At 46.9% G+C, this 23191-nt stretch overlaps 1 protein-coding gene across 1 annotated transcript in view; it reads left to right on the top strand.

The window, feature by feature from the left end:
- The window catches only part of LOC105023133 (unc-80 homolog, NALCN channel complex subunit), a 53865-nt gene that overhangs the window by 8112 nt on the left and 22562 nt on the right, over positions 1-23191 (top strand). Inside the window, exons 10-34 of the mRNA XM_034289911.1 lie at positions 234-450; positions 1045-1194; positions 1447-1715; positions 1994-2353; positions 2487-2618; positions 5826-5973; positions 7872-8020; positions 11113-11282; positions 11600-11701; positions 11816-12024; positions 12856-12962; positions 13401-13488; positions 15226-15398; positions 15741-15953; positions 16073-16208; positions 17348-17481; positions 17607-17784; positions 18189-18392; positions 19012-19112; positions 19284-19481; positions 19654-19761; positions 20096-20234; positions 20473-20654; positions 20855-20986; positions 22664-22850. Of these exons, the coding sequence (XP_034145802.1) occupies positions 234-450; positions 1045-1194; positions 1447-1715; positions 1994-2353; positions 2487-2618; positions 5826-5973; positions 7872-8020; positions 11113-11282; positions 11600-11701; positions 11816-12024; positions 12856-12962; positions 13401-13488; positions 15226-15398; positions 15741-15953; positions 16073-16208; positions 17348-17481; positions 17607-17784; positions 18189-18392; positions 19012-19112; positions 19284-19481; positions 19654-19761; positions 20096-20234; positions 20473-20654; positions 20855-20986; positions 22664-22850 (4186 nt within the window). The remainder of the gene's footprint in view (positions 1-233; positions 451-1044; positions 1195-1446; positions 1716-1993; positions 2354-2486; positions 2619-5825; positions 5974-7871; positions 8021-11112; positions 11283-11599; positions 11702-11815; positions 12025-12855; positions 12963-13400; positions 13489-15225; positions 15399-15740; positions 15954-16072; positions 16209-17347; positions 17482-17606; positions 17785-18188; positions 18393-19011; positions 19113-19283; positions 19482-19653; positions 19762-20095; positions 20235-20472; positions 20655-20854; positions 20987-22663; positions 22851-23191) is intronic.

Below are 23191 nucleotides of genomic sequence, written 5' to 3'. Positions count from 1 at the left end.
GCATGACACATCTCAACACAACACATCTCACATTTTGACACGACACATCACGACACGACATGACCCATCTCGACACGACACGTCTCTGCACGACACATCTCACATCTCAACACAACAACACATCTCAGCACAAACAACACAACACATCTCAACACAATACTACCTTGGTCTAGTTAGAAGATTTAGAATGAATGTTCTCGTCATCTGTTCTCCCAATAACGACCGTGGTACAGTTCAAGAACAGGAGGGAGGACCGTGAGCGAAAGGGCTCCATCCCGTTCCACCACACGGGCAAGAAGCGCCAGCGCCGCATGGGCGTCCCCTTCCTGCTCCACGACGATCACCTGGACGTGTCGCCCACCCGCTCCACTTTCTCGTTCGGCAGCTTCTCAGGCCTGGGTGACGACCGGCGGGCGCTGGAACGGGGCGGCTGGCAGGCTACCATCATGGGTACCATACCTGACCTGGGTTCAAATGCTTTTTTGAAATTCCTTCATTTGTGTTTTAGTGTTTGTGTGGTTGATGTTTGCTTGTGTGTTGGTGTGTCTGTTTCTGCACTTGCTTTAGCCTGCCTGCAGTGCCAGATGGGCAGGATTTGCTGGCTCACAGCTTTCTTATTGGTTCCATTGCACCAGGCATGCTTAGTCAAGCCGACTAAAGTATTTGAAAAGATTTCGAATAATATTTGAACCCAGGTCTGTATATGACCAACGCCACATGCTGTCTGTGAATCTATTAATGTCAGCCTATCCTATGTCAGTGTAATTATGTTCATCTATTTACCCATACTATTTCTGTCAATAGAGATTACTAGTCATTAATTTTGAAACTAGAGCAGCATTTTTACTAGTACAAGTAGTGTAACTGTGGCCTATATGTTAAAGGCCTCGTACAGTTAATCTTGGAATGGGATATTGATTGTAAACTGTTGTGTATGAGTGTCAAAGGAGGGGCCTGACCATATTGGAACTGTCAGTGCGGGGTAGTGTGCGTTTTGTTGTAACCGTGTGGGTTTGCTTTTTTGTGCGTTTGATGGCGCTTTAGGGAAGTTCACACGGCGAGGGAGCTCTGACACGGCTGCGGACGCGGACAGCTTGAGCGTTAAACACTCACACTCCCATCATTCCCTGCTGCGAGACATGCCTGACCACTCCAACAGCCACAGTGACAACACGGTGCATGCAAAGGGAGAGGGTGAGTTTGTACACACGCAGGTTGAACTCTATACTGAATTATAGATTTATCCATCATTTTATCCATCCGTCTCTAAATCCATTTACCATTCATCTACCCTCCATTCATCCATAGCCATATCCATCTATCATCCCGCCATCATCCATCCGTCTGTTACCCTTCAGCTATCCTTCATCCGTCCTTCTCTCCGTCATCCATCCATAAACATTGTCTCAGAATCTGTAAAACCACCCCCCTCCCCCCGTTCCTCAGTGCGTTCCCAGATTTCCACCATCACCATGGCAACGTTCAACACCACGGTGGCATCCTTTAACGTGGGCTATGCCGACTTCTTCACTGAACACATGAAGAAGCTGTGCAACCCCGTGCCCATCCCGGAGATGCCCACCGAGCCGCTGGCCTGTGCCAACCTGCCGCGGAGCCTCACCGACTCGTGCATCAACTACTCGTGCCTGGAGGAGGGTGACAGCATCGAGGGCACCAACAATTTCATCCTGAAGAATGGCATGTTGGACCTTACCGTGAGTAGAAGGGTTAGGGTCCCCAGCCATTGGTTGGTCTTTTTGGAGAAATTACCAGAGCCCGGTTTTCACTTATCCATCTTATATTTTCCTATCCAATAGGATTACATGCATGGAAATATAATAAATAGAATGGCCGATTCATTGACTTTCTGTTCTTTTGTCTGTCTGTGTCTGTGCATCTGAAATGTGAAATTCTGATAGATACATTCACAAAAAATACATTCACTCGATTCGACTGTGGCTTTTACCCTTTTGCACCCTCTACTCACTCCCAGGCCATCTTGCGGGCCCTGTACGCCGTGCTGACCCACGATATCAGCTCGCGCATCTGCGACGTGTCCCTCAACATCATCGACTGCTTGCTCCAACTGGGGGTGGTGCCTGGCATGGGCAAGAAGCTCTCCAAGCCAGACGAAAAGGAGAACGAGGAGATGCGCCTCCCCAAGGAGGGGGCCAATCAAGGCTTGGGTGGAGCCCAAGGTGGCTTGTCTGGAGGATGCAGCGGGGCGCCGCCTGGCGGAGGAGGAGGGGGGGGGGATGGAGGAGGTGGCGGCGGGGGAAGTGGGGGCGGCAGCGGCGGGAGCGGTGGAGGGAGCGGGGACGACGTGAAGGACAACAAGAAGAAAGACAGCAAGGTGCGTGTGTGTCCGTGGCAATGTGAGCGTGTGAGATCTGAAGCTGCACCCATCGGACCTAATTGCCTAGGCCCGTTCGCTCCCATAACCTGCTGCCTTTTGTAAATGCCACACAATCCTCTTTCAACCTTAGGAGGACGGCTCTTCGCTCAGCACCCACAGGCTAGCTCTCACCATGCTCATTAAGATCGTCAAGTCTCTGGGTTGTGCTTACGGCTGCGGGGAGGGCCACCGAGGTCTCTCCGGCGATCGCCTCCGTATGCAGGTCAGACGTTTCCCGAGTTGGCTTTGACTGAGTTTAATTGAATTGACTTAATGTGCTTGAATGGTCACTGGGGTCACATTCTGCTAGACAGACCTAGTCCGAGATGCGGGCGCGGTCTGCAGCGTAGACAACTTTCCATTCATAAGGGGCTTTGTCTGTGTGAAAGGAAACGGCATCCGTTTCGGTTCGATTGAGATGGATGATCATTGAATGGGATTTTTAATCCATTTCCCTGTTTAATTTAATTATTTCATTTAACCTTCATTCATTCAGGCAGTCTTGTTTTTCAAGACACCTGTTACGATTGATAACTCTGAGGGGGAGTGTATTTCGGACAATATTACCACATCACAGAATTGCAGACAGTGGCAGCGATAAACAACCATACAGTGGGGCAAAAAAGTATTTAGTCAGCCACCAATTGTGCAAGTTCTCCCACTTAAAAATATGAGAGAGGCCTGTAATTTTCATCATAAGTACACTTCAACTATGAGAGAGAAAATTAGAAAAAAAATCCAGAAAATCACATTGTATGATTTGTAATGAATTTATTGATTGATTATGGTGGAAAATAAGTATTTGGTCAATAACAAAAGTTTATCTCAATACTTTGTTATATACCCTTTGTTGGCAATGACCGAGGTCAAACGTTTTCTGTAAGTCTTCACAAGGTTTTCACACACTGTTGCTGGTCCATGCATCCATCTTCTTCCGCTTATCCGGGGCCGGGTCGCGGGGGCAGCAGTCTAAGCAGGGATGCCCAGACTTCCCTCTCCCCAGACACTTCCTCTAGCTCTTCCGGGGGGACACCGAGGCGTTCCCAGGCCAGCCGGGAGACATAGTCCCTCCAGCGTGTCCTAGGTCTTCCCCGGGGTCTCCTCCCGGTGGGACGGGACCGGAACACCTTCCCAGGAAGGCGTTCCGGAGGCATCCGAAACAGATGCCCAAGCCACCTCAGCTGACCCCTCTCGATGTGGAGGAGCAGCGGCTCTACTCTGAGCTCCTCCCGGGTGACCGAGCTTCTCACCCTATCTCTAAGGGATCGCCCAGCCACCCTGCAGAGAAAGCTCATTTTGGCCGCCTGTATCCGGGATCTTGTCCTTTCGGTCATGACCCAAAGCTCATGACCATAGGTGAGAGTAGGAACGTAGATTGACTGGTAAATCGAGAGCTTCGCCTTGCGGCTCAGCTCTTTCTTCACCACGACAGACCGATACATCGACTGCATTACTGCAGAAGCTGCACCGATCCGTCTGTCGATCTCCCGTTCCATCCTTCCCTCACTCGTGAACAAGACCCCTAGATACTTAAACTCCTCCACTTGAGGCAGGCACTCTCCACCAACCTGAAGTGGGCAAGCCACCTTTTTCGACTGAGGACCATGGCCTCGGATTTGGAGGTGCTGATTCTCATCCCCACCGCTTCACACTCGGCTGCAAACTGTCCCAGTGCATGCTGAAGGTCCTGGTTAGAAGGGGCCAACACATCAACATCATCTGCAAAGAGCCCCTCCATGAACTGCCACCTTAACGCGGTGGAGGGGTTTGAGTACCCGAGTGACCCTAGGAGCTATGTTGTCTGGGGCTATATGCCCCTGGTAGGGTCTCCCAAGGCAAACAGGTCTTAGGCGACGGGTCAGACTAAGAGCGGTTCAAAACCCCCTTAATGATGATAAAGACTTTGAGTTCCGTGACGTCGCCCGGTATGGCGCAGCCGGGGCCCCACCCTGGAGCCAGGCATTGGGGTTGGGGCTCGTAAGCGAGCGCCTGGTGGCCGGGCCCAGCCCGAACGGGCGACGTGGGGCCGCCTTCCCGTGGGCTCACCACCCACGCGAGGGACCATAAGGGGCCGGTGCGAAGAGGATCGGGCGGCAGTCAATGGCAGGGGCCTAGACAACCCGATCTCTGGACACGGAAACTGTTACTGGTATTTTGGCCCAATCCTCCATGCAGATCTCCTCTAGAGCAGTGATGTTTTGGGGCTGTCGCTGGGCAACACGGACTTTCAACTCCCTCCAAAGATTTTCTATGGGGTTGAGATCTGGTGACTGGCTAGGCCACTCCAGGACCTTGAAATGCTTCTTACGAAGCCACTCCTTCGTTGCCTGGGCGGTGTGTTTGAATCATTGTCATGCTGAAAGACCCAGCCACGTTTCATCTTCAATGCCCTTGCTGATGGAAGGAGGTTTTCACTCAAAATCTCACGATACATGGCCCCATTCATTCTTTCCTTTACACGGATCAGTCATCCTGGTCCCTTTGCAGAAAAACAGCCCCAAAGCATGGTGTTTCTGCCCCCATGCTTCACAGTAGGTATGATGTTCTTTGGATGCAACTCAGCATTCTTTCTCCTCCAAAAACGAAGAGTTGAGATTTTACCAAAAAGTTATATTTTATACACGTCTGGCACTGCAGGATTTGAGTCCCTGCCGGCGTAGTGTGTTACTGATGGTAGCCTTTGTTACTTTGATCCCAGCTCTCTGCAGATCATTCACTAGGTCCCCCCGTGTGGTTCTGGGATTTTTGCTCACCGTGCTTGTGATAATTTTGACCCCACGGGGTGAGATCTTGCGTGGAGGCCCTGATCGAGGGAGATTATCAGTGGTCTTCCATTTTCTTATAATTGCTCCCACAGTTGATTTCTTCACACCAAGCTGCTTACCTGTTGCAGATTCAGTCTTCCCAGCCTGGTGCAGGTCTACAATTTTGTTTCTGGTGTCCTTTGAACGCTCTTTGGTCTTGGCCATAGTGGAGTTTGGAGTGTGACTGTTTGAGGTTGTGGACAGGTCTTTTATACTGATAACAAGTTCAAACAGGTGCCATTAACACAGGTAACGAGTGGAGGACAGAGGAGCAGGTTACAGGTCTGTGAGAGCCAGAATTCTTGCTTTTTTGTAGGTGACCAAATACTTATTTTACAGAGGAATTTACCAATAAATTCATAAAATATCCTACAATGTGACTTTCTGGATATTTCTTTCTCATTTTGTCTCTCATAGTTGAAGTGTACCTATGATGAAAATTACAGGCCACTCACATCTTTTTAAGTGGTGGCTGACTAAATACATTTTTGCCCCACTGTATATGCAGACAATTTCCGCACATAAACATACACAAGGTGTATCACAATTACATGAACGAACTAGTGTTGTTAATGTGTCCTTAATGAGTGATGTGCACATGTACTTAACCTGTGACTCCTGCACAGGCCCAGAACTGCCTGACCAACTTATACAAGCTGGACAAGGCGCAGTTCCGTCAGACCATGAGGGACTATGTCAACAAGGACTCCCTCAACAATATTGTGGACTTCCTGCACGCTCTTCTGGGCTTCTGCATGGAACCCGTCACCGACAGTAAGTGTGTGTGTGTGGGGCGCGCGCCGAGTTTGTGCGTGTTGCCCGCGGAGACACGGCCGGCCACACTCAGCGGCCTCACACACAGCCCTCGCTCCTGTCTGATGGTAGGATGATGGTAGGAGGATGGATGATGGTAGGACGATGGATGACGGTAGGAGGACGGATGAAGCACAGGTCATGCTATGCAACCAGCCGCCACTGACATCCCACCCCTCACCGCTTAATATTGTTTGTCAACGCAGAGGGATTTGTTTCTATCATTTAGTACCATTTTCAGAAACAGAAAATTATAATAATAAAGAATATTTAGAAATGCCCTGGGTTTCATTTACACTCAGGTCTGTTGTCATGTAACCTTCACTAAAACTCTAAATCCAAGCACTTTAGTGATTTGTAACCGTTTTTTCAATAACAACAGTCAAATCAAGTATCAAAGTATTTGAAAGTATTTTAAATAGCAATCACTAACCTGAAATGAAAGCTCCAGCAGATTGTAGACAGACACTTAAGAATTGACAGAAAACTGAGTAATTGTGTTTAAATTCTGCTCCCGTCCGCTATGCTTCATGGCACACACCTCGACCGCATCCCAGAGCTCTCACTGTGTACAGAGTATCTCAGTTTCTGTCACTGCTCCTCTTCCTCCCTCCACTCGTCTGAACTGTCCCCCCCCCCCCCCCCCGTCCTTCTCTGCTCTTCCTGTCCCTCCATCCATCTAAAACAAGCGACGCTCACCACCTCCCCTCGCTAACTCATCCATTCTGTACACTTGCCGACACAAGCCTGTGTGGTGCTCATCGCATCCCTTGTCAAACAGCTGTCAATTCCAGCTCGTCTCTATTTGTGTGAGCGAAAACTACTTGAGTCCCCCGACCGATCTGTACAACTGGCAAGTTTACGAACTGATGAGTGCTTTATTTCCGAAAGTGCACGGGTCACTCCCCCCATCCCCCTCCTTTTAGCTTCTTCCCTGTAACTAAGTGGCGTGAGTCTGTGTGTAGGTGTGTGCGTCTGTGTGCGTTTCCCCAAAGTCCAGTTGCAGTGGGCTCTGGGGCTGCCGTGTCCTGGTTCTGCACGCACGCGCGTGCGCGTGTGCGCGCGCGCGTCGCCTACATGTGTGTGCCGCTGGCCTGACCGCCATCAACTTGTGTACCGCATCTCTTCTCTTGCAGAGTACGGCAGTGCAGGTGAGAGGTCCAGGAGGGAGAAAAAAAGAAACCTCGGTAGATACACTCATATCTAAATAAAGTGCCCTAGACAGACCACCATTTCTTTCAGACACTGCTCACATTTCTGCACAATCTCACTCCTGCCTGCAGAGGTAACACTTCGTATAAACTGTCTTCCTCACCTGCAGTTCCCCAAACCCGCCCCCACTCCCCACCCCCCGCCCCGCCCAAATTATTTAGAAAACCTTCACGGAATTAAAATTCTATTCATTAAATGACACATGAAATTTAGAACCATGTTTAAATCCGGAACCACTTGATATCTTTGGCAGGTTTTCCCCCTAACCGGGAATCAATGACGTTGATTGGATACAAAGCAATAGACAAGTCCTTAGGGATTATCTTTCCTACTTCGAACTAACTACAGATCCTAGATCAGTTTCTTGACTCTAGCAGGCCTTAGTCACGTGCATGTGTTCTTATTGGAACCCTGATCCCCTTTCAGTTTGGCATCTCATCCATGCTTATGATTTTGTACCCTCTGTTCCCCAGCCTCTGTCCCCCTCCCGTTTCTTTACCTCAGAGCTCGCTTGAGCTCGGTCTGTTTGATTACAGTAACCTGGGTGAGCGTCCATGTTGTGCTGATTTTTCTACTGCTGGTATCAAGCCTGTTTGATGTCTGGTCACCCCCTCCTCCTCCTCCCCCCCCCACCTCCTTGCTCACAGATAAGGCCGGTTTCGGAAATAACTTCACCACTGGGGACAACAAGTCGTTGGCCCAGAACATGGAGGCGGTGGTGGTGGGCTGCATGTTCAAGTCTCTGATAACGCGCTGCGCCTCCACCACGCACGAACTGCACAGCCCTGAGAACCTGGTGAGCCATTCCTCTCCACCGGTCACGTTCCCATAACTGGGTGCTGGATAAACATCTACTTGTAGACAAACTCATGTTGCCTGGAGATTTGGATTTGACCTATTGTACATAGACTTATTCTCCTCCCCCAACTAATTCATATACAGTGCCCCCCTTAACACTTCCCTGTTCCGATACTTTCTTCTCACTATTTAGAAATGACAATATTCAGGGCACAGAATAACGTAACGTCCGAATGAAGCACATGCATTTAGTATTTGCATGCAGTGTGTGCAGTAAGTGGCTGAAGCCAGCAGCCCACTGTCTCCATGGGACTGTTGATGCTCTGCCTGGGCTGTACTCCGGCCATCATCTGTTTGTTTCTGCGGTCTTATCGACTTAAGTTTTATCTTTAGCAAATGAATGGCGTGCTCAAGTGTATATAAATCTGGAGATTGACTTCAAATTTGACTTTGGCAGTGAAAACCTCCCTAGCTGCTATGGCTGTATGTTTGAAGTCATTGTCTTGCTGTATGGTAAAGCGCTGTCCATTTTAGTTCGCATGCAATAGCTGGTGCTAGAATTATGTTTATTCACGCTTGAGAATTTATTCTGCTGATTTATGCCTGGCCAGAACATCCCCTCTGACATCTTCCACAGATGAAGTGGTCTAGTGTAGATATTGGGAAGGTGTTTTTCTTTTTTTTCAACTACACTTCCCTCATCACTTTGGTGGTTATGTTAATCTTTGAATCATCTGATTCAGAATGTCCATAATACCCTTTTACTGAACGCTGCAGGCTTTTTAGCGGACTGTCCGTTATGTTTTTAAAGCTAGCTTATGGTTTGCATCTTGTAGTGTTGCCTCGAGTGTTTCTGGTCTCCAGCGGATGGTCGTGGCGGGTGTTCCTGATCTGTCTGACAGTTGTTGATTTTTTTTTTTTCTTTCTTTTTTTTTTTCTTCTAATCTTGCTAAGCTGTCCAGTGCTTTCCTTTTTTATATCATGTCCTAAACAGTTTTTATTTGTTAAGCCAAAGGTTTTGGTGTACTTTGGATTCATTTTGTCGGATTTGGAGGTTAGTAATGGTTCCATTGCCGTTCATTAACACTACTCTGGTCCTAATGTTGACTGACCCCAGCGGCTGACTCCAAAGGCAAATTAATTGTCTGAAATCAAGACTAAATATTGAATGCATCTGTGCTTTTACCTCATTTGATTTCAAATCAAAACTTTTGGAGTATAGAGCAAAAATAAGCAAAGACTACTGAAGGAAGTCACTGTATGTCTTGCTGGGCGTGAATGGTTTCAGCAATCACATCAATTACTGTGCAATAGGTTTTGTTCAATTATTCATTATTCATTCTGATGGATGTGGTAATAGACTAATAAATTATAAATACCGGATGAAAGCTGTCACTGACAAGCTGTGCGCTCATTAACTATTTGTCATAACCACATTTAGAAGTAAAATACTGTACCTAGAGGCTTTCAGAAAGTGAATATACTATTTATGAGCACCCAAGCTGGGAGACTAGCTTATATTTAGACAATTTACGTTTTCAATGATGCTGCTTTTTCAAACATACCCTCTTAACTCACCACATTTTTTTTCAATTTACAATACTAAAAACAAGAGCAGACGATCCAGTTGTCTATTGTTTTTTTTGCCAAGACAAAGACATTTCACTTGTTGTCGCATTGTTGCATATGCTTTGGTTCTAGAGATCCCACTAAAAATGGTCCCATTGCTATTTAATAGAAAGTATTTCGCGTTACTATTCTTGGTTCAAAGTTGGCAAGGTGGAATAGCAGCTCTGTGGTAACACACAGGCTGACTGCATTGCTTGCAGGATGGCGTAAGAGCTGACGTTCAACACTGGCTTACTGCAGTACTGCGTGGCAGCACTGCCAATTACCACTGGGTTCCAGCTGAATGGCTTCCTAAGTACACACACATTTAGACACACACTCACACACACTAAACACAAATCTAATAATGCTATTGATGAAAGTGGTTTATCTCCTACAGTGGGATGAATGAGGTCAGCTTATTGTTGGTTTTTGAATGGGGTCTAAAATGTAATTTCCTTTTTCCTCTCTTCTTGCTTCTCCATCCCTCCCCCACACAAACACACACACACACACACACACATTTTCTCTTGCTCTCTTTTTCTTATAATTCAATTGAAATTGCTTTCCCGCAAATAGCTCTGAGTTTGCAATATATCATTACACTAATAATAATAATCAATATTGTCATCAAGACAATCCATAGATTATATAGTACACAAATGACAAAAGGGAAAGCCAGACGCTTTCCTTGTTTTTGTTGCAGGCTACAATGAAGAGTGCTGCCAATACCCAATTCTCTGCATCATCTCCTCAGCCTATGTCATTTTAGTGTGTGCGGTTCTCCATACATTTTGTACAACTTCCAAACTTTGGTCTAATTCCCTCATATCTGGGTCTTCTATGGAAAATCCCTATTGTGGTATTTTGGGTGTCAAGCAAGTCCAGGCAGTGCTATAGGCCACGTGCTGTGGGTGACAGTTTGGCCAGGACATCTGAAAAGGGCATGCATTTAACCTCTGAATTATGGAGGCTAGCACCAGGGGCTAAGGATATTGCCAGAATGCTGGCCAATTCGTTGATGTGAATATTAAAGAGAGAATATATGGCTGAGATTGCAACACTGAAGCCCTCAACCCCAGTCAAATTATTCTGTTATTTTTCTTATGGAGGTTAATGCTGTACATAATGCCAGATTAGAAAGTGTTTTACTGTATGTTTACTCTAGCATCAGTGTTAATAACTTTGTCGAACAGTCCTATTTGCCAAATATAATTTAAAAAAATGTCCATCATGTCTAATGCAGAAAGTTATCTAGGAATAATTTTTTTATTACTGATTCGGTTCTCTTACTTTCTGTCTCTTGTCTTCTGTTTTTCTATATTTTGTTCTTTCTCTATTTGTGTCTTCCACCTCTATTCTTTGGTGTTTTTCCGCCCCCTAACTTCTCAGTTTTCTTTCTCCCTAATTCGTTCTGTCTTTAGTTTTCTCTCTAATTCATTCTCTATTTAATCATCACCCCTCTCTCTCTTTCTCTCCCAGGGTCTGTACTGCGACATCCGCCAGCTGGTGCAGTTCATCAAGGAGTCCCATGGCAACGTGTTCCGCAGGGTGGCACTGAGCGCGCTCCTGGACTCAGCTGAGAAAGTGGCTACCGCCAAGAAACCAGAGGAGAAGGAGGAGGTCATCATCAAACCAACAGTGCCCAGGAGGTAGCCTACTGACCAAGGACCATATCTATGGCATCAACAACCAATCACAGGCCTAGAATCAAATACACAGCAGGCCTTTCCAGGTCAAGGGTGGTTTTGATGTAGTAAACTGGATAAGCACATAATATTTTGCCTGGAAATCTATATCCTGTGCCTAAGTGGTGGACATACTGAGGAATGATATGTAACATACGATGGTTATGAATTGTTTAAAGATGACAAAATCTCACCCTCATCTGCTATCTCCCATCTCGTTTCCTGCCATCTCGTTTCCTCTCTTCTTTCGCTCTCTCTCTTTCTGTGTTCTGATGATGCAGGTCAGAAGCAGGAGTGTCTGGAGAGAAGGGAGGTCAGCCGTCCACCACGGCTGACGAGTGCCGCAGCTGCATCTCCAGTCGGCCCCCTCAGACACCAGAGCAGTGAGCTGTCTGCATAGACGCGCGCGCACGCATGCACACACACACGCACTCTGCAGTCGTTTTGTTCACAGTCCATCTTTGTCTCCCCCGTCTCTCTCTTTGTCTTTCTCACAGTGATGAACAGATTCCGGGGGCCCTGCTGGGTCGGAAGGACTTCTGGAGGAAGATGTTCAAGTCGCAGAGTGCCGCCAGTGACACCAGCAGCCAATCAGAGCAGGACACTTCGGAGTGCACCACTGCCCACTCAGGCACCACCACGGACAGGCGCTCACGCTCTCGCTCCAGGCGCATCTCCCTGCGCAAGAAGCTCAAGCTGCCCATCGGTAGGTTGCAGTGCCCCCCACAGTACTGCAGCGCCACCCTGTGTCCATCTCAGGAAATGCTGGTTCATGGAGGTGACGTCATTCTCTCTGAGAAAACCTTTAACTCACATTGAAGCCAGTGCATGTTGAATTGAAAATGTGACTTTAGTGGAAGTTAGGATTCTGTCTTGTTCCCATATCGATGAACCCGTAGCTCAATTCATAGCTCGTCTCAAAGTTAGTTTTTAAGCATATGGGTTGTGAGTACTCTCGCTTCCTCTTTCTGCAATATTTGTTGTTAGTAGGCTAACTTGGTTTGTTTGTAGACTAGCTTCTTGTGTCAACATTATTGGTTGTGTGTACTGTAGGCTAACTTCCTGTTTCTGTACTATTGGTCGTGTAGATAATTCACTTCATCTCTTTTTGGTTTTCTTTTGTGTTCCTTTTGTCCCTAGCATGCCGTGGGACTGTTCGCCTTCCAATTACCATCTCTGTCTTACGTATGTTTGTGTGTGTGTGTGTGTGTGTGTGTGTCTGTGTCTGTGTGTGTCTGTGGGGGTTTGTGCTTCAAACTTGTTTGTTTTTTGTGTACAACTGTTCCTATGTACCTTGTACTGTGAGTGTGTACTGCATGCTATCTTGTTTGCATTTTCGTGGATGCCATATTTTGCTGTGATGGCGCGCGTGCGTGTGTGTGTGCGTGTGTGTGTGTGCGTGCGCGTGCGTTCGTTCTGTCTGTTTGTGGGTTTCGGTCTGCAGATGTGGACCTTGCCCTGTGCACTCCCCCCATCCCTGTTCCTCCATCCTCCATCCTTCTGACTGGGTGTGGGCGGGGGGGGTGTGTGTGCGCAGGTAACTGGCTGAAGCGGTCATCACTATCTGGACTGACCGACGGGGTGGAAGACTTGCTGGACATCAGCTCTGTGGACCGACTGTCCTTCATTCGCCAGAGCTCCAAGGTCAGAGGACACCTTGATCACCGGGGGGTTCATTTTGCCCAACAGACAGATTTGCAGACTGCGGGATGTTCAACTGGACTTGGCATTTCAATCGAAACTTGAACAAGCTTAGAATTGTGAACATATCTGATTACCTTAGTTAGATTTGACAAACAATTAGTTGAACCACACCGGAATCTCATTTTGACTGGGTTTGTGATTGGTGGTGATCTGTCTGAGGCAGGGTGAGGTCACATTTAGACAAGGTGAGGTCACTTTTTGACAAGGTGAGGTCATATTTTGAAACAGTGTATCTTTGGAGGAGCTTGGTTGTGTCAGTGGGGTGATCACGTGACCAGAGTGTACCTTTTTAATGCTTTATTCACGTTAGTTTACTTAGCTGTAAATATAATTTCCACATGAAATGACTGGCTGTTGTCTGTGGTGCCTGGCCTGCAGGTCAAGTTCACCAGCAACGTGAAGCTTTCGGAGGGTGGCGGCGTGGAGTACGGCCGGGACGAGGAGGAGAACTTCTTCAAGCGGCTCGGTAAATGGAGGTCTGGCAGGCGGAACCCATCCAAGCTTCACCACACAGAAGAGAAAGATGGTAGACCCCCGGGGTGTCCCCAATCCGCCCCCCCCCCCCCCGCGCGCCCGCCCGCTCGACCTCTTGACCCCACCCCACCCCACCCCCTCGCCCGCCTCTCGCTGTGTGCCTGACTCTCGTGTCCCGTCTGTGGCTTGTCCGTCACTCTGTCCGTTGGTCTGTCATCTGCGCCCAGTGCCCTGTCCTCTATCTGCCGCCATCTTCCATGCTAGCTGTATTTGTGTGTATCGGTGGGGATCCGTAGCCCCGTATGTGACAACCAAGCGAGAGGCAAACTCCTGAAGGGATGGTTTTGCCGAGTGCACACTCTTGTCCCCCTAATCAACCCTTGATGTATTCCCCTAATAACGATCATGAAATTATTTCCACTTGATGTTTGATGGTTCATCACCTGAAACAAAGTGTAGTGTAATCAGTGATTCGGCTTTCCCTATTACACCATTACAAACTACAGCAAATATTAGCCAGCGCTAGCTAAAAATTGTCAGAAGCTGTGTCAGCATGTAAAAAAAAAAAGACACCTACGGTGAGAACTATTAAAGTAGTATCATATCAGGACCCCCATTAGTGGCTTTTGGGGCTCCAAACAGGATTTAAAATAATAACATAACAACAGCCAGCAGTTTATTGAACTCAACTAGATGGTTAATCCTGTCATACAACAAACATGCTCACACGGCCTGATTTGATTTTAGCTACCGGTGGCTCAACTTAGCGCATGCTTGTCATGGCTGTTTTATGGAAACAGAACCATGGATTATAGTTTCTCTTGGCCCAGAGATTATTTTCAGGGTGAACAAATCTAAAATCAAGTTGAAAATAAGTCTGCCCCCCCCCCCCCCGACTCCCCAGGGTCTGTTCATTGCCATTCAAGTCTGCTTTGATGGTGAACCTCTTAATCTTCCGCTGGCTGCTAGCCACGTTTAAGTCTCATAACGATGTCCCCATGGACGTTAGAAAAGGGGAATGAGATGAGGGCCAATAGGGACTAAAAAGTTCGACAAGGAAACAAAGAGGGATAGGTGAAGCGATTCAACAGGACACTGATTATTTTCTGCTGTTTAGCTCATGTCGCTCAAGCTGTTTTTAGACGTCTTGGTTTTGTCAGTGACATATCCAAAGGGATAGAAATCCCCGAATCACCAAGCATATTACTGAAACCATCTAATGACTTCATTCTGAGTGCCATATGTTGAATGTTGCACATGTCTAGCTTAATGAACCGTGTGTTTCGCTGTTGCTTTGTCTGTAATGTTGCTATCTGGTGCTTTCCATTCAGGTCACCTAAACATGCAGTGTTCTATAGGCAGCTTGTTTTGTCCTTCTTTTTTGTGGTCATGTTGCTAAATGGGTGTTTCATTCATGCTAGCACTTGCACAGAATATGCCCAGAGCGCTGGGTTTTTCCTGGTTAGGTATCATGGTCAGGAAAAACTCCTGCCTCTAGTTATGCCATAGAATAGAGGTTCCAGACCCAGGTGACCGCAATCTGATTTTCTCACCACTTCCCTCTGTTGCTGTGCTCTCTCTCTCCTTCACCCATCATCTCTCCCCTTTCCTCCTTATTTTCTCTCTTTCTCTATCTTTCTAAACCCTGCCACCCCCTTAACCCCCCTCAACCTCGCCTCCTCACTCCCTCTCCTCCCTCCTCTTTCTCTCTGTCTTTTGCCCTCACCAGGCCCCCAGGGGTTCCAGGAGCGCTTGGCGGCCAGTCAGGAAGCCATGAAAAACAAGAACGTGGTGAACCTGGGCGCCATCCGCCAGGGCATGAAGCGCTTCCAGTTCCTGTTGAACTGCTGCGAGCCTGGCACCATCCCTGATGCCTCCATCCTGGCTGCTGCACTCGACCTGGTCAGTTGTGTGTAGTCGACGCCTGGTGTTTCTAACAAACTTGTCAAATGGCATCTTTCTCTAGACACTCCTTCTCAATTCTGTTGTGTGCTCCACACCTAACATATTTAATGAATTGAATATTAATGAACACTTCTCCAATATACCGAAAAATAGGAATAGTGAGAAATAGGATTGTATTCTACACTAAAGCATTCTGGGATGAATTTAAACAGACAGAAAATCTGGATATAAAGTGTTGTGGTTCATTCTTTATTGGACAGAAATGTTCAAGCAAGATTTTTAGTTGAGAGAGCCACATTGACCGGACAGGACATCTTGATACTTCCTGTTTACCAACAGGAAGCTCCTGTGGTTGCCAGAGCCTCCCTGTTCCTAGAATGTGCCAGATTTGTTCATCGCTGTAACCGCGGAAATTGGCCTGAGTGGATGAAAGGTCACCACGTGAACATCACCAAGCGGGGTCTTTCCCGGGGACGCTCGCCCATAGTGGGCAACAAGAGGAACCAGAAGCTCCAATGGAATGCAGCCAAGCACTTCTGCCAATGGGGGGATGTGAGCAGTTTGCTGACGCAATAAAAATATTGTATGGATGGAGATTGTAGAGTTGGAGGCAGGCGCTAACAGTTTGTTTGTGTCTGCGGCGTGTGTGGATTTGGGCCTTTCTCTCCCAGGCCATTGGAACGCGTCTCAGTGAGTTGTGTCACTCTGACAGTGAGAGTCCGGCCAACATCTTGGGGTTCATCTACGATGAGGAGACTAAGAGACGGATGAGAAAGGAAGACGAGGAGGAGGACTTCTTAGATGACAGTAAGCGAAAGAAATTGAAATGCTTACCTTAGGAATATATAGTTGAATCTAGTTTTTTTTGTACCATCATAAGTCAGACATTCTCAATAGACTGGCAGTCTATTGCCAACCGAAATGTATCTCCATTTCTGTTATTTTTGATGGTTTAAGGATTAATCAATACTATAATGGAGCTTTTTTGTGAAACGCTTCTAAACCATTTTAGCTAATGGGGAAATGTTTCGCTATGCGGACATTTTCTCCCTCCGAGTCCCCCGAAAGCACTGACTATACTGACATTTGTGCTATAAAATGTAACAGTTAAGAACTTTGATGCACACTGTGCCTTTGCTGGATAAGTGTTTTTAGACCAAGCGAAGAAAGTTAACTTAATTAAGCTAATGAATGAATGTCTGTCTGTTAGCTCTTGATATGACCTCCTGGACATTAAATGGAACTAAGTATGGCTATATACTTTTTGTATGTGAGTAGTAATAGTAGAATGAAAGTGCATTTTCAAGTGTTGTGACAAAAGTGGTATGTTTTGTAGGAGAATTGCACTCTGACCATTATGTCCTGATTTCAAATATTAATCTATAACTATTCCTTTCTGTAACACTTTCAGTGGGTCTTATCTTAGGGTTACATGATCTGCCTTTGGGTCCATCAAATGTCAAAGGTGCAGGTGCTCTAATTCGAGGAGACTGTTAATATCCTGAAATAGTTAATCAGTTTCCATTTCTATCCTAATTATATTCTTCTATTCCTCATAGAATAGGAAGCAACCAGTGTAGAAGATAGTATAGTGCCTCTTCAATACTATTTAACTCCTATATCTTTCCCCTGAATCACCTACTCCGTATCTAATGCTGTGTTCTCATCCTTCTAAGCGCTTCTAAGAAGAGACTGTTCAGAATCTGTTCAGAGAAATGTGGGTGGTCGCTGACTTTCTCACATAGAACAAATAAAGAAGTCTTCTATACAGTGTAATTGTCTGTGTCCTGTGTTGAATTTCCACAACAGATTCTGTAAGATTATAACATACTACTGGATCTTTGCCACATCGACAATTTCGGTGATTGCACCCTCTCAATAGTATTTCAGAACCCTTGCAAGGCAGTCTATTAATTCTACAGTTTTTACCAATTATCTGTCCCCAGACACAGTAAACCCGACAAAATGTGGCTGTCCGTTCGCACTCAAGATGGCTGCCTGCCAGTTGCTCCTGGAGATCACCACCTTCCTCCGAGAGACGTTCCCTTGCCTCCCCAGGCCACGCACCGAGCCCCAAGTGGTCAGTGGCAGAACTGCCTCGTAGTCAGTGTGCACATTAATGTTGTAAGACCTACACGGTTGACTCAAATGATCAATGCATCATCAAGCTTGTGTGTGCATGTGCGTGCGTGCATGTGTTTATAGGACTTGGATAGCTGTCGGTTGAGGTTGGACCCTGAGCTAGGCCGCCACCGCTACGAGAGAAAGATCAGCTTTGCTGGTATCCTAGACGACGAGGACGGCCACGACTCTCTAAACAGCAGTAGCCACACGCTCAAATCTGACACAGCTTCTGACGAAAAGAAGGCTCAGGAGCCTCTGGGTAATTGAATTCTACTGGGCTGTCTAGACCGTGATAGGACTACACAGGTATTATAGTGATTGTAGTTCAGTCTGAGCTTACAAGTACATGCCAGGATTAAGACATCACATGACGATGCTAAGCAGTCGTGACATTTCTTCGTACTCATCCTATGGAACTTCATCTTATACATTGTAATAAGCATTATTATTATATTAAGTATTACATCTGTGTTACGTCTGTGTTACGTCTGTGTTACGTCTGTGTTACGTCTGTGTTACGTCTATATTACGTCTGTGTGCGTTGAGAGTGGATGGATGGTATGCGACTTCCAAAACCCAGTGTGACTGCTTACTAACCTTTCAACTTCGACATTCAAGTCCCCCCTCTTACGTCCCCAACGTTGCCCTCCCCAACCCGTCCAGCCCCCATCAGGAAGATCCGTATCGGGGGCTCTCGGCTGCTGCAGATTAAGGGGGCTAGAAGTTTCAAGGTGAAGAAGGGAGGCTCTCTGTCGTCCATTCGCCGGGCGGGCAGCCTGAAGAGCACCAAGATGTCCCGCCAGGACTCCGAGTCGGAGAACGAGGAGGGCCTGTTGTCCCAGAGCAGGGACACTGTCACTGACATAGGTAAAAATGCATTAACGACTGGTCTTGGTTCAGATTTCCCTACCCCAAGCCCTTCCTTTGACAATATTGTGAGTAAACATGAACATAATCATTTCTGGGCAGTTACTAGAGCATGATGAGTCAAGCAAATTGCCAGGCCACACACAAGCAATGCTTGACTTATATGCATTGCACATAGGTGCTCCCAGCCAGAGTACAGTCAAGATTTGAGCCTAGACTGTGGTGAACAGCTTGGCAATCTGAAAAAGCACCTTAAGCCGTGCCACCTGGGAGCCCTTCAAACCTATTCCAATCCAGAAAACAAAGGACGTCTTATCGACATCCAGGGCACCATAACATAACATTCTTGTTGGCTGAGAGCTTCTACCTGATAGTGTTCACTGCTTGACCCTTGAGACTATACAGGAAATAGGGTGCTATTTGGGACTAATCCACATCAGTCCCCTGCCATTCAGGGCTAGCGAACATCCTGTGTATCCGAACGTGATAGACTTCATTAAATCTGTGCCATATTGCCCATTAGTGAATTTAACTATACTATGCTTGCTTCATGGGAGATCTGAGCAAAAATGGCCTGAGAGAGTAAATGAAGTGTGTGCGTGCGTGTGTGACATCACAGGTAGTCCATGGAGCACCAGTGAGCCTAGTATTGAACCCGAGGGCTCTGGAGGAACCGGAGGGCCTGAGGACAACTATCACCGCAACATGTCCTGGCTACATGTAGGTGTTGCATGTGTGTTCGCTGTGTGCACACGTACGCGCCTATCAACGTGGCATTAACTTTGCACGCTTCTCTTTTTGTGTTCTGCCTATTCCTGACGCGTACACGTGCTGTTAAGCCAGCACCTTTTCAGTTTAATTGGAGCCCCCTATGCTGTCTCCCTCCATTAGATTATGATCCTGCTGTGCAATCAGCAGAGCTTCATCTGTACCCATGTGGAGTTCTGTCACCCGCGCTGCTACCAGCACCACAGCCGCTCCTGCGCCCGGCTGGTACGCGCCGTCAAACTGCTCTACGGGGAGACCGTGGACACACTGAGGGAGGACCGTGCCGGGAACACCAGTGGCCGGGCCAAGAGGAACAAGGAGGTAGGTACCTGTTGTGACAGGATATGTCCCTGTTCTGAAACCCTAGGGAAAAAACATAGTTTGGTTGTGCCTGTTAGACTTTAACTGAGCTCAGGGCGCAGCATTTGACAGTGACGTAAAATGGATGATGATGCCGTAGTTCTCCCGTATTTTCCACTCTCTCTGTCTCCAGTGTTCAGATAAGTCCTGTCTGAGGACCCCGTCCATGAAGAGGCGTCCCACGGACTCCAATACCGAGGGCAAGAAGGACACGGGCATGCTCAAATACATCCGCAACCAGGTGCCCACCCCTAACCCACGCGTCCTGTAATAAGTGTGCGCCAGAGAGTCTCCCTGGTGTTTGTCTGACTGGAGGAGTGTGCCGCCTCACGGGTGGCACCACATGCTTGTTTATCAAGAGCGAGAGGCCAGCCACATACCAAGATGCCTTCACGCCGACCGCACCCACATGCACCTGCTGGCACAAACACATAACGTCTTTTGCTCAGATGCTGCGGTAGTGTGCTAACCCGCTAGCGGATCTCCCAGGCGTTATTGCACTACCGTTTCAGTAATTCTGCTAGCGTGCTAATATTAACCCTCACCTGCGGTGGCCTCCCCCCCCCCCCCCCCAGGTGATGAGCCTGTCCCCAGCTCCTCTGTCCCTGCTGATCAAGGCTGCTCCCATTCTGACCGAGGACATGTATGGAGACGTCCAGCCAGCAGCCTGGGAGTTGTTGCTGAGCGTGGACGAGCACATGGCTGCCGCGGCAGGTGAGTGTGGGCCGAAACCTGCTCAGTTGTGGAAAAACTGAGGTTTCCGTTTAAAAGTCCTGGCCAATGTTTTCAGTCGAAGTTTGTCCTTTATTCCTGCCTCCTCCGCTAACTCCAAAGCCGTGTTCTCTTTCTATCAGCAGCTTTTTTGTTTTGTAAACACAAATGGACGAGGTTGAAATGTCATATTTTCAGTCAACTAACCCCCCCCCCTCCCCAAACACTGCCCTTTCCACAGCGGCCATGTTCCTGCTATGCGCAGTGAAGGTGCCTGACGCTGTGACCGAGATGATGATGGCTGAGTTCCAGCATGTGGAGGCGAGCCAGCGCATCAACTCGGTGTTCAAGTTCTACACGCTGTGGCGGTTTCGCTACCAGGTGTGGCCTCGGATGGAGGAGGGGGCCCAGCAGATCTTCAAGGTACAGTAGAACAGCAGCCGCTGCTGAACCAGCTGCAGGTTGAAATAACATACGGTGTCCCCCAAGGTTCTATTTTGTGTCCTGTACCGTTCCCTCTTTACATTAATTGTCTAGGCACTGAAGCCTCTCCTGCTTGCTTTATTCAATCATTTGATCTAATGAACTGAACTATATCTTCCATCTTGCCTCCTATATGTTAGATCCCTCCGCCCAGCATCAACTTCACCCTGCCATCCCCTATCCTGGGCATGCCCTGTGTGCCGATGTTCGACCCGCCTTGGGTACCCTCCAACACTGGCAGCGTCCAAGACCCAATCAATGAGGACAACTCTGTAAGTCCCACCCCTGCCACGTGGGTTGATGGAGATGGGCTGCACCAATCGGCAGTTACTTTACAGAATTTGATCTGAGCTGAGTGGTTAGCTTTTTAGAGCACTCTGATGAACAGATTCTTGTCCGTTGTTAGTGTATTGAGGTGTGGAATATCATCTCATATATGTTGATTTACATACTGTTGCACCATGAATTGTATTGGGATGGCACTGCGTCTCTTCTACTCAACTAACGGATGCTAAATGCATTATGATACTGTATTGTACGGTAACATTTGGTGCGGTTATGCCAGTATATTCCCTGTTTGCTTTGACACCAAGAAATAAGCTATAGACGACTGATCGAAAAAGTCAATTGTCTAAAATTCACAAGGATTATACTACCAAATTTATAGTTGGCCATGACTTAATTTCTTGGTGTTCCTCTATGCTTTGATTTTTCTAGCATGAAACCCAGAAATGATGTATTCAGTTCACTTATCATTCAATATTTTTATACTAAGGCTGTTCATTCTGAGTACAGTACTCCTGTATGTAATTTATGTATCTATGAATGTTCTTTGTTTTTAGTTGCCCACATTAATTCAGTCAGTCTATTCCATAGTAAGTTGTGATTTATGTTCAGATGCTTGTATGGGTGCATCATGGGAAACTGAGTGAATGATACAAAATATCTCCAGTATATCTATCCATTTCCAGTGAACAAACATTTGGCACATATGTCATTTTCTGGTTGTAAACTTTTTGTCAGGTTGAGAAGACTTCATGTAAATAGATTACAACCAACTTGTCTTTATTAAATCTGGGTAAAAACGTTTTATGTTGGAATTTTAAATAACCTGAAAATGTATATAATATTTTGGGTGTAATTTGAATATAGTATTTTTATTAGCTCCACAATGTCCAAAATGAAACCAGTATACAACCAGATCATGACATGATTGAAAGATGTCATAAAACACCCAATGCAACCAATTTTGCCTGCTGGGTTGCTTGACTATTCCCAAACATTAAGACCAATGGGGAGTGGCTATACCAGTGGAACGTGGAAGCCATTCTGGATACATGCATTCTGTACAGGCCACTCATAGTTTCCTGTAATGCTTTGTATGGAAGCTGCATGCTTTGGTCATTTTGCATGAATATACAATGCAAGGATGATGAAAGCCATTTTGGAAACTCATTCATGTGTTTGCCAGTAAGGATGCTCATATTGACCATGTGGATTCTATTGTGTCTAAATATGTTGTTGTGTAGTAACTTTCAGTCACAACCTTTTACAAACGTAAATCATTCATATTTATGCATGGTTTATTGTTCTAGGTTCACAAAAATGTAATCTTTGACAAAACTCCCAGGTTGCTGAGGTGAAAGACCTCTGAATATTTACAATTGTCCTGAGTTTTGCTTCCTGAATCGGTCAATGTTTCTGGTCTTATCAGGAAAATATGACGGCATGTGTCTCCTGCACAACTTTCCGGGAGAGAGACAAATTTATTAGATTATGTTCACCAGACACTGAGTATAACATTCAGCCATCTGGTGTTGTGACTGTGTGCACAGGTGCCACTAAGCTTGGCTTTACCTTCTCTGAGCATCTGTGTCCTTCATCTCTTTATCTCACCCAATCCAACCACGCCGCTTGCATCGCGCCCAAACACACCCCGCCGCCTGCAGAAGTCCTTCTCGGCACGGGCCGTGTCTCGCTCCCACCAGCGCGCCGAGCACATCCTGAAGAACCTGCAGCAGGAGGAGGAGAAGAGGCGCCTGGGCCGCGAGGCCAGCATCATCACGGCCATCCCTGTGGCCCAGGAGGCCTGCTACGAGCCCACCTGCAGCCCCCCGCCCGAGCAGGAGGAGGAAGGTGGGAGGGGGGACCTTTGATACCCAATTGGGGAAAGGAGTTAAATGGGGTCGAAAAAAGGAGTTTAATGAGAAAGTTATGGAATTATATAGAGATTTGAGCATAAACTTTGTATATGTATGTGTTAACAATGAACTTGTCATAGGTTTCTAAATTAGCAGTTTTTTTTCGTTTGTTTATGACTGAGCGTAACAGAGTGCACCGAAAATGTGTACACTTTCACAAATGTTACGTAACCTTGACTAATGTTACACTACACGTTCACTAATGTTACAGTAATTTTACACCACACCTCGACTAATGTTACACTACACCTTGACATATCTGTTTGAGTCATTGGT

Source organism: Esox lucius, chromosome 22, assembly GCF_011004845.1.
Source record: "Esox lucius isolate fEsoLuc1 chromosome 22, fEsoLuc1.pri, whole genome shotgun sequence".
Taxonomy (NCBI): Eukaryota; Metazoa; Chordata; class Actinopteri; order Esociformes; family Esocidae; genus Esox; species Esox lucius.
This window is presented reverse-complemented; position numbering and strand designations above follow the sequence as displayed.